Below are 12,087 nucleotides of genomic sequence, written 5' to 3'. Positions count from 1 at the left end.
AAAAAAAGATGAACCAGAAGAAATATGGGTCGAAATTAGAGATATTATACAGCAAGAATGCACAGATTATCCCTGTGGTCAAAAGAAATGAAAAGCCTCAATGAGAGAATATGAAGAAACAGAATGGTTTCCAATGGGCAAAAGTGTCAGAAAAGGATTATTTTATCTCTGTCTCTTCAGTCTATAGGTAGGAAAGCTGGATTATTAGATGAAAGTTGGGTGAAAAATTGTGGAAGGAACATTATGGAGATGACACCCTATTACCGGCAGAAAATAGTGAAGATCTGAAATGACTACTGGTGAAGGTTAAAACACAAAGTGTCAAAGCAGGTTTATAGCTGAACATCAAGGAGGAAAAAATAGTGTCTACAGGGGAATCAAACAACTTTAAGACTGATGATGAGTAAATTGAAATTGGTTAAGATTTCCTGATCCTTAACTCCATCATCAACCAAAAGAAAAATTGGGAAGGGCAGCCACAAAGGAGCTAGAAAAAAATCTTAAGTGTAAGGCTGTATCATTGGCAACTAAGATCAAGCTAATTCATGCCATAATATTGCCCATTACTATGTATGAGTGTGAAAGTTGGACAATTAAGAAAGCTGACAGGAAGCAAGCAGATTCCTTTGAAATGTGGTGGATTACTATACTTATGAAAAATATGCAGGTAATACAATCTAGAGTGGCCAGTGACTGGGGAAGGCGCTGCTATCATGGGGCCTCCAGTGGGCTTCCTCGTGGTGCAACAAAGCAAAAAAAAAAGGGGGGGAACCCCATTTTGGAGGACACTGAATCATGGGGTTGCCATGAGACACAAGTGACTTGAAAGCACTTAACACACACAGCTTATTGTGAGTGTTACAGTAATTGTGGGTGAACACAGCAAATCATCAATGGAAAGGAAATTCATATATATATTTATTATTACCTTTAAAAAGTATGTGCAATTCTGTTATTTCAAGGTGTTTTTTAAAAGGTATTCCATGGCTTGTATCTTTGCTGTGAAACAATGTAACTGCATTTTTTGCTGACGAGGATTACTCTGGTTCATTGTACTGAAAATCATGTCAAATCCTCTTCTTGTATTTCAACCTTGAAACTTACTAAATGAGGGAAAAAACACATTTGAAGAAGCAATCTCCAGTCCGCAAACAATGTTACTCTTTAGGATGACTCAAGGTTTGCTTGCTATGTATCGTATGTGCACAACTTCAGTGTCCTTAGTAAAAACTTCAATGTAAAGGTGTAGTTACATAATTTTTATACACATATAATTATTACAAGAAAAGAAATCCTTGTAGCAGCTGTTACAAATGTCAGACAAACACAGTGAAAAATACCTTCCCCCTCCAACAGTGATTTGTTTCGTTAGTCTGCTGAGAATAAAAGACTTAGTCACACTATTATTATTATTATTAATTGTATTTATAAACCACCCTCCCCCAAAGGGCTCAGCTTTTATGCTTCTGACAAACTATGCTTCTGACAAACACATGGTCAGTGGCTGGGGAAGGTGCTGCTACCACGCTGCCTCCAATGGGCTTCCTGGCAGCGCAACAAGGCTAAAAATTTGTGTGTGTGTGGGGGGGGGGGGGGGGGGGGGAAACCCAGGCTGCCAAAAAACTCCTATAGGGGAAAATGAGCATACACATTTTGGTTTCATCCAAGGTGTACATCCGAGGCTGGGGACAGTGGTGTTCCCAGCCTGGGAGCCTGGTGGGAGCGGATTTAAATTGTCCACCCCCGGGAATGACCTGGCTTGCTCCTCCATGCCATCATCCACTTGCATGCCAGAATGATGTCATAATGGTGCCCACTTCCAGGTTTTGCCATTGTGGAGCACCCAGATACACTTCTTTGCCCTCTGTTAGTGAGGGTGCCTCTTACGTTGGTGGAGGGAGCAAACGCATTGGTGTGGCCTTCTGCTACTCCCTGCTACTTTCAGCCCCCCCCCCCCGCCCCCCGATTGAGCCATTAAGCCATTTACAGTGCACTGCCAAGTAGTGTTAGACCCATTTAAGCTCACGGACTTCAACAAATGTATGAAACTCAGTTTAGAATTTTATTTTTAGTGCCACCCACTCTTCTAGTACAGAATGACTAAGATGCCCACTTCTGTGCTAAAGTTGCAGCTTCAAAGAAATGTAAATTAATTCTCCGTACTAAGGCTAGATGTAGCTGTGATACAAACAGATTATTTGGACAAATGGGCTGGAAATGCAAATACAAAATTAGGGTGGATGGATCACAGCTGGTTTTCGTCAGTCTTATGTTAAAAGAGGGAAAGTTTCCACATGGGGTGGGGTTTGTGTCGTTTCCCAGTTGGTGGAGTGGCTGCTGATAAAGTACAGGGGCAAGAGAGTTTCCATGTGGCAGATGTTGCTGCAGTTCCCCAGCCACCTAGAAGCAGCCAGCCCTTCTGAGCCACCAGGGCTTTTCCAGGGTTTTTTTTTTTTAAATGAGCTCAAGAATACTATTATATTGATATACCATTGTAACAATAGGTGTGATAGGTTCTGTAAGTTTCCCAGTTTCATTTTAAGTTTCTAGCCCCATTCATTGCAAAGCTGTGCCGTAGACACTCAGCATTTTTGTAATGAAAGCTGAGGATTCAGATAACCTATTACAAGGAGGGAAATGGCTGCCATGTGGTAGGGAAGTCCAAATTTTCCTACCCACACAGCAGCCACCCACCTTACCTGTGATCTTTATCAAAACTTCAGATCAGAGAATGATCAAGGAGAACCCAGGAGGTGCATGAATGCACCATGATGCTGCAAAGCAGGAAATTTCTCACTAGCATTGAACTTGGGGCAGATAACCCATGCAGAAATAGCCACAGTTCAAATGACCTGGGTGCACCAGTGGAAGGGGGCAAATGGCAGCTGAAAATTTCCTTTCAGAATCCAGATAATTTTTTGAGGAAAACACAAAAGTATGCTTCACAGGAGTTTCATGAAAACTAAGGCTTAATGTGAGCTACACAGAATAGCCACGCTCATATGAAACCAAATTGTACCGAATAGCAAGAATAGTAAAGGCACTAACTGGGAAAAATATAGCATTTTGCTACATATCAAATATTCACACCTAAAAGCTCAGACAATGCAATATTCCTGCAGTTTTATGGCAGGACAGTTGAGGTGTAAGAATGAGATACTGCTCGTAATTATAGGACGCGAAAGAAACTGTACATTCAAAGCTCATTTTCAAACAACCAAGACCCATGTGGCAATAGGAACAGGTTTATATCATGCTGCCTTTAGAACCTATGGAACCACCTGAAAACTGCTCATTAAGATAATTTCACAAGAAATGCAATCATTAAATGTGCCTTCCAACATCTAATGAACTATCAATTACTTTTTCAGAAGCTCTCTATGAGGTTATTATATTTTCATGTGAATAACTGATCTGTCAAATAGTACTCCCCCCTTCAAAATAATAAAATTCAGAGTCAGTATTTTGTAAAGCTATATATTTATAACTTTACATGTAAAGAAAAATGTTCACAGATGATACAAAAAGGCTTAAGACACAGTAAAATAGGTGCAATTAATTTAATAGAACTGCATTTCAGTTATCCTGGATCCTGAAAAATGGAATTCCCAGCACAACTTCATTGTTCTGCTGATCTGCAGAGCAGTGTTTCATTTAGACATACATATGCACAACCCCCAGACTTGCTTGGTCCAGCCCTCAGTAGGTCTTCTCAGTCTTGCAAATATGTATATCCAGTTGCCTGCATCTTACAGCAGGCATTTACCTATGGATAAAATGAAAGGTTTAGCAATGATAAAGCAAAAACATAATTTAAAAGAATAATTTTAGGACAATAAGAAGTATTTAGACCAGTTTTTCCTAGTGCAACAGCTCCCCTGCTGAGACACCCAGTTTGTGATATGGCCGGGGGGGGGGGGGGGAAGGGGGGATCAGTGTTCTATCAGATTTTCATGGGCCTAAAGTAGGAATTTAAGTCCTGGCTGTTGTGAACATGCACTAGAAAGGGGGTTCACCAAAGTTGTTTCTTTCAAATAAGCATTAATTGCCACAGGTGGACAATGTGACATTATTCATGCCACATAGGATACAAGATAGCTATAAAGCTGATTTAGAGAGCTGATGCTCTGGAGACCCTGCAACTATGTGTTCTGGACAGAATGTAGTTGGCATCTGCAGAGCAAACTAAGAGATGGCAGATGCTCATGGACCCTGCTGTTTGAAAAGGAGGTTGGCACAGTTGCCTCTGTGCCTCTATCAGCTGCATTTGGTTTGCCAACTGTCTTAGGAACACAACTGGAAAATTGTAGATTGTCCAGAAAGCAGTAGATTGATTAATGTCAGTCACTAGGTTATGGAAACAGACCTATTTTAAACAGCTCCATAGTTCAGTTCAGCTCCATAGTTCCAACATTTAATTCAAGGCTTGGGACCCACATATCCATAAGACTACGTCTCCATCAGCTACGTCTCCATCAGCTATGACCTTCAGGTTGCCACCTACTAGCTGCTCTCCTCTACTTAAGTTTGGCACTTATTGGGCCTGTTTTTTTCCACCCTAGGTAATAGGCACCCTGTGGAGGTGAGAAAAGCATCATTCTTAGAAGGTGCTGAAACAAAAGTCCTGTCCTGCAAGTTCCACTCTACAATAAAGAATCTGGGTTATGGATTAAGTGGCTCCTCATTCCTCAATCTACTCTACTGAAACCAAACTATGAACAGGTATTTAAAAGCTCATCATACTGCATGAATGGATTAGAAGTCAAGAAGGAGAATGCCTGCTTTTCCATTCACGCATTTGTTTCTCAGGCTCAATGATATAGAACAGTGTTTCTCAACCTTTTCGAGGTCAGGTACCCTTGACCTCACTCTTCATATCTCACGGTACTCCTGTCGCCACCCTCCACCTTCCCCTCCCATTGCCCCTGCTTGCCACACACCCCACCTTCCCTTCCCAGGGTGAAGGGTAGCACTGGGGGTGGTGGTGGCTGCTGACCTTGTGGCAGGCCAAAAATGAGGGGTGGTGGTAGTGTTGCTGCGGTACCCCTGGGACATGCTCACGGCACCCCAGAGCACTAAGGAACCCTGGTCGAGAATGGCTGATATAGAATAAAAAGAGCTGGTTTTTATACTCTGCTTTTCTCTACCTTTAAAGAGTCTCAAAGTGGCTTACACACTCCTTCCCTCCCTCGCCCCACAACAGGCACCTTGTGAGGTAGGTCGAGCTGAGAGAGTTCTGAGAGAACTGTGACTAGCCCAAGGTCACCTAGCAGATTCCATGTACATTATCCCATTCTGGATACAGAAAACCAAGTTTTGATTAAATTACTTGAAACTGTAAAATTATTTGCAAGCATTTTAAGTCCTGTTATCTTGAATTTGCAAGACAAAAATGGCTAAATCAATAAACTAAATTCATTGAATTCTAAAGTTGGACGATAGAGCATGAGAGATTATACCTTCCTCATCCACCTCCACCCATTGGTGGTGGAGCTGGGCCTCCACCAAGATGTTTTATTTGACCCATTCTACGGCGTGGAAATCCAGGAGGTCTAATGAAGGAACAAAGGAAAGAAACAACAAGAACTCTACATCCATAAGCATTCTATAAACCATAATTGGATATCATACTGTACTACAGTTATTCTTCAATTTGTCAAGTAAACAATTTGTATGATGGATTGCTATCAAGTCACTTATTTTGAAGTATTTCACAATGAATTATTAAATCAGTCATATACATACAATTTTGCTATGAGAATATTATTTTTTAATGTTTATTATAAAATGTGGTTGTTAACTGGTTGTGGTCGGTTTTTCGGAGTGGATTTAAAGGGAGAATCTGGGCTCCCTAGATTAAAAAAACACTGAAAGTATTGTCGAAGATTTCATGGCCAGTTTCAACTGGTGGTTGTGGGTTTTCTGGGCTGTGTGGCCATGGTCTGTTAGATCTTCTTCCTAATGTTTCGCCTGCATCTGTGGCTGGCATCTTCAGAAGTGTATTTACAGGAGCAGCTGCAGTGTCAAACTTATCAGCAGGCTGTGGGGGGTGGGCATGGAACACTCTTTGGTAGCCAACACTGTTCCCTGCCCTTGATCAGCAGTGAGGCTGGGCCACAAAGACAGCCAGGCACATTCCCCAGTAAAGCCAAGGACAACACAGCACCCCAGCTGCTACTCCTGCTAGCCAACAAATGGGAGTCTACAAATGAGAGTCTACAGCAACTGCCATTGAGTGATAGGACAATGGAGATGGTTCCACCTACTGCAAGCCCTGTACAAGGGTTGTTTTGTTCTCTCTCACTAGAGGTAGGCATGCCTCCCTATAAAAAGGCTTGTTCAAAGGCCAAGGAGGGGTGGGGAAGGCCTGACTTCTGATGCTAGGGAAAAAAAGAACATTGACGCCTGAAGGAAGGCGGCCAAGAGTGGCTGGTAACTGCTGCCCAATCTATGAAGCCAGTCAAAGCAAGGTGCTGGGTGGCCTAAAGTCCCTGAATTTGAGGCTTCACTGCCTAACAATGCAATGGGGAAAAGATGTGAGAATCTAGTTTGCTCCTGTTTAGTCAAGTCAAAAAGGTACTTGCAGTGACTGCATACGAACAAGGTTAAATATCTTCCATTTCCACCCAATATATAATGCATGATTTACAAGGCTGTAGATAAACTTAAGAAGGTCTTTTAAACCAAGGCAGAGAACAACACAGGTGAAATATGAATGAAAAATCCGTACCCTCTTCCATCATCATATCCTGAAAAGGCAGAAGATGAAGTGCCTCTTCTTACCACATGTGGGTTAATGATGCTCTGGATACTGAAGCAAAGAAATGGAAGTTGGCATTAAGTGAATGTCAAAAACCAAGGAGTTCCACAAAACTTGAATGTAACATCAGCAGCTTTTGCCAATTCAGTTAATGATGCTCAAGTACCACTGAGTGATTCATGTGCTACCTTTAATTCTGAATCAAGGTTAACATAGTAATCCTTACTTTTTAAAAAATCAACTGAAAATTGAAATGAGAATTGGCACATGAGAATTAGCATACCATTTATGTTTGAAAACAACTTTTGTTTTAGGACTCGTTCCTAGATGTGTTGTGTCTGTGCCAACATTTTGGCTAAGTTCACTGTGGCAGCCTTTTAGAGCTAGCTCTCCTCAGGTTATGCTAAGCTAGCTCTCCTCAGGTCAAGGCTCTCCTCAGGTTATGCTAAGCAGTGGTCAAAACCTGGTTTTGAGACTGATTCACCAATGGGACATTGGCATTGGGACAAAATCCAACTACTATCAAGCAGTCAGGTGGGCTTGATTGTTTTTTACTGATCTGCCTGAATGTCTCCTCCCAATTACCCCAGGCATGGGTGAAGTGTCCACTCTCCCAGCCCTTTTGTCTACTCTGCCTAGATGTAATCACCTTTAGTTACCTTTCTGGGAAGTGCCCCCTTCCCCTGCAATCAAAATCAGGAAGCTCAGGTTGTTATCCTGGACTCACCCTGAATTCCTGGACTTCTCAGTGATTTCTTGGATATGCTTTTGTGCTGGCTCTGCACTGCCAACCAAAATGGTACAGTATAACCATACCCGCTGGTGGCTCAGAGGCTGCCAACTCTTCTTTCTTAAGGTCTTTGGGACATTCTATTGTCACACAAGAGCCTTACTTTCTCGTGGTTTTCCTTGGAACCTTTGGAAGCTCTGCTTAAAACCCCCCTACACTGAATTTCTGGATCATTTAAACAGACAGCACACTCTACCCAGCTAAGCAGACTGAGGATAAGTAAACATCTTATTTGTTCAATCATTTCCCCTTAAAACTGCTATCTTCCCCTTCTTTAAACCCCCCTCACTTCCACTTCTGCTTGTATCCATTCCCTAGTGCAGAATTATCTCATGGCCAGAGATTTAGCTCTTTTTCACTTTTCCTTTCTTCTCATACAACTCTTCTTATGCACGTGCTTGTGAATGCAACAGTTTCACTGTTCTTATGTTTGAGTACCTCTTCAATTTCTTTACCCCTATAGTCTCCTTGATAAACTCTAAACTTGCTTTGGAAAAGATCTGGCTATTTTGTGTTTACTGGTAGAATATTAGAGGCACTTTGAGCTTGCTTGCCCAAAAATATTCTGCTCTCCCCCACAAATTTGTATGTGCCAGTTTCCTAAGCTATCCAAGGCTGAGGAAGTGGGAAGAGGTTTCCAGTGAAATTGAGCTTAATTTCCCCAAACTGTGGTTCAGGCTGTGTTCTGAACTCAGGATAGGGAGTCCAGACATCTTGGCACTGGTTTTATGCCTAATAAAGGTTTTGGATTTGGATTTGGAGTCCAGACATGTCTAAGAACACGTGTGAACTGGAATATGTGGCAACACTGAGCAGACTTTAATTCATAACACGTATAAAAACTTAGAGCACTCTGCCTATGTATTATTATTCGCAGTACAATAAATATTTCAGTGGAGCTCCCACCACAAATATACTCTCTGTACAAAGTTGTCCCCAACAATATAGGGATATGTGTGTATGGCAGAAACCCTATTGTGTTCATCTGAGGACCTAATGAACTCTGCACAGGCCTCTATGCACAAACATATAAATAAATAGGGAATGTTATAGGATGAAATACTCAATTTCTTGATGGCTTTCCTTTGAAAAACTTTCAAGCACTGTTGTTAAGTCAATACTCGCTGATTACATCAAATATGTGGCAAGGTCCCCTTTTCTAGCTTTGGGAAACACTTTTTACTCATACCCTAGGACAGATGGGAGTATAATTTTATCAAATGCAAACTGGCCTTCCAGTAACATATTTAAGAATTAGTTTCATTGCAACACACAGGCATTCTGTCACTGGATTTAATCAGTATTATCCTCTTGCTATTCATTGTGTTTATATGCTATTATGTAGCCTTCAAATTACTCTGGAAGAACTGAGCAAGTTCTTACATTAATGTAAAGTATGCTTTAATGGAAGAGCATGCTTTAATGGAAGAGTAACCATTTTACTTACTAGAGAATCACAAATTCTACTACTCCCCAAAACAATTCAGTTATAGAAGATATGCTCCAAGAACTCCGATTATCCAACACTCGACCTGTAATATAGAGGAATAACAATGGATTGTTACCATTTCACAGCCATAAGTGCTTTTTATTATGCATACGAGGTATCAGTCACAGAAATAGGAATTTTGTAAGGCAGGCAATTCCCTTTCCATTAATTATGAAAGCATAAAACTAAATAGTACATCCACAAAATGACACATACTAAGAAATCCAGGTTCATATAAATGGTATCAAAAACAGAAGTTGGGCTCCAAAGAACTACTTACAGAAACAAACTTATGAATGTCCAATGGGACTAATGATTTCCTTTGAATAGCAGACCCCCTATTTGCTTCTTAAAGTCCTTTTTTTCTGAAATTACACTTGCCATGTGCCATAAAAAGCGTAACAGGCTCAGCTTGAGAAACACATGACCAAAGGCTTCTGTGTGGAAGAGTGGTTGGTCTTCAGATCAAAGCCAAAAGATTTTATTCAGCATTAACTTTTATTTTCCATTATACTGTCTATGGAAATACTTTTTCCATTACCCTGAAATGGTGCAATGAATAGAACTCAACTAGTTATGTACAGTAAATTCCACTTGCTTGTCGTAGGATAAATTCCTGGTTGAACAATAGAACAACCATCAAATATCATCAACAAAGATTCTTCTTCAATGTTGCTGGTTTTGAACTGCAGCAAGATGCTTTGACTGCACAGGCTGGGATCACCAGTCAAGTAGTAGTAGTCATCAACACAATGGAGAGAGGCTGTGACTCAGTGGAACAGCATCTGCTTTTCATGCAGTATGTTCTACGTTCAATCCCCCGCATCTCCAGTTCAAAAGAATAAAACAGTTGTGGGGATGTGCCCAAGACCCTGGAGAGCTGTGGGAAGGGGCCATAGCTCAGTGATGAGAGCACCTGCTTGGCATGCAAAAGGCCCCAGGTTCAATCCTCAGCATCTCCAGTTAACGAATCTGGCAATCTGCAATGTGGAAGACCTCTGCCTGAGACCCTGGGGAGATGCTGCCAGACTGGGTAGACAGTGCGGGCCTTGATGGGCCAAGAGCTTCGTTCAGTAAAAGGCAGGTTCGTGTGTTCAAGTGTGTGTGTAACTGGTACAGTTCCCATGTAGATTTCAAGCAGGGCAATCAGTGCACTTCAAGCCTTTTGAAAGCAACCTTAAAATCAATTCAATGCATATACTTTCAAGTAAGTCATATACTGTCATATGTAGGGTGACAGTCCCAATCTTTCCACTACTGTACTTTCTGCAGCTACCAAGCAGTGCAGCTACAGTGAAATAATCAATTTCTGGTATTCCTGGATTTATTTTATTTTTAATTATTTATTTATTCAATTTTTATACCGCCCTCCCCTAAGGGGCTCAAAGATATTTACCAAAAGGATTACTATTTTGTCCCTGAGGTCTAACAAGAATAAGAGTGGCCACCCTATATTTGCATACAAGTACATATTGTAATAAGAAACTTTTTTGTGTGCAATTTTATAGGCAAAGAGCTGTCTTACATTCAGGGTCACTTTCCTTTTTGGGTAAATATGATCAGTAATCATCAACACAACTCATTAAGTCTCCACTTGCAGTTGGCATATACTTTCATAATCCTTCTAAATGCTAACAACCTACCAAGAAACAGCTTATGTTTACATACATCTGTGAGTGACAAAAGCAGATTCAAGCTATCAGCTTGGGATTTCTTTTTCCGCATCACAGTAATCATACTGAACAGTGAATTAGTGCCCACTACCACAGGGAATACTGCTACTTAACCAGGTGTGCGCTTGTCCCAGGTGATACAGTCCTGGCCTACATTTACCAGCAATCCATATTAGACAGTTTGATACTATGCCTAGTTAGTCACCTCAATCTCAACACTCAATAGTATTAATAGGTATTACTAAAATTAAGGTAACATAGACAGCAAGAACCACATGCAAATATTATAGAACATAAATGAGCACTACTTCTGGCCCACTGGCTTGCGCGAAAGACAAAAGATCCGAGCACAGCACAATTTTTAGGACACCGGCACATTTACCACATGTCAGAATTTAATATGGCATGCAGAGCCAGCTAGGCCGAGGCAACAATTTACAAATGACTCTCTTGGTTCCTACCCCATATTCAAGCCATTTACAAGTGACCCAGCCCAAGAACCAAATGCACCGCCAGCTCTGAAAATGGGGGGAAGACGACTTGATTGCCGGCCAATTCTCCCGCCTCTATTAATTTCGAAATACCTGGTTAACTTCCCTGCCACCCTTCTGCCATGCCATCTGTAGATTCTGCTTTCCCAAGCCATGGAGGAAGGTAGGTGGGGAGGGACTGACCAACGCAGGGCGACCAAGTGCAATCGAGTCGCTGAGTTTTGACAGCCTCTCCCCACCGCGACAGGCAGGCAGGCAGGCAGGGTAGAGTGCGTGGAAGTGAAGGATCTACGCCCACCCGCCTTGCTGCTCCGCACCAACCGCAGTCTCACCGTTCGAGATGTAAACCATCGCGCAAGGCGCGCTCCTCCCGAGCTTCCTACAACATGGATCCAAACACTGTGGGCGGATTTTCTCTGGCTCCACCCCTTTCGCGGAAGAACTCGGAGCTGGGTCTATACGATAGGCCCCAACCTGCCGGGAGGGGCACTAACGTCATTTCCTCTCGCTATATGCGCCGGCTTTCCCCTCTTCCCCAGTCCGTCTCCTTCTTCCTCGCGCTTCGTGGAAGCGCGCCTTCTCGGGATTAGATCTCGCGCGAACTGCTGGCATTAAAAAAGCCGCAACGTGGGAGGAGCGAGCTCGTACTACCGGTACGCTTGCGGGTTTGCGTGGTGTAAGTGTATAGAGAAACTAGCAAAGCGTGCAAAGGCTTAGAACTTTTCTTTTTTACGTGGACAATGTCAGGTCCCTCTACAGTCTTAAGTGGTTTATCTCATTCTGCCACCTCCCGATTCTGCTACTTTACTGGGCGACTTTGTGTCTCCTGCATGCGTGTGACGCTTGTGTCACCAGTAGCTTGTTGGGTCACCCTAAAAACAGAG

At 42.2% G+C, this 12,087-nt stretch overlaps 1 protein-coding gene across 1 annotated transcript; it reads right to left on the bottom strand.

Moving 5' to 3' along the window:
* Nucleotides 1–3,463: 3,463 nt before the first annotated feature.
* On the bottom strand, nt 3,464–11,753 carry SELENOK (selenoprotein K). Its single transcript, XM_048490013.1, has 5 exons — nt 11,536–11,753; nt 8,998–9,082; nt 6,731–6,811; nt 5,460–5,552; nt 3,464–3,766 (listed from the first exon to the last, which is right to left on the bottom strand). The coding sequence occupies exons 1-5, from the start codon at nt 11,552–11,554 to the stop codon at nt 3,763–3,765; spliced, it is 282 nt and encodes a 93-aa protein (XP_048345970.1). The 5' UTR covers nt 11,555–11,753; the 3' UTR covers nt 3,464–3,762.
* Nucleotides 11,754–12,087: the final 334 nt, after the last annotated feature.

This window comes from Sphaerodactylus townsendi, linkage group LG03, assembly GCF_021028975.2.
Source record: "Sphaerodactylus townsendi isolate TG3544 linkage group LG03, MPM_Stown_v2.3, whole genome shotgun sequence".
Taxonomy (NCBI): Eukaryota; Metazoa; Chordata; class Lepidosauria; order Squamata; family Sphaerodactylidae; genus Sphaerodactylus; species Sphaerodactylus townsendi.
Note: the sequence above shows the minus strand (reverse complement) of the source record. Positions and strands in the feature narration are given on the sequence as shown.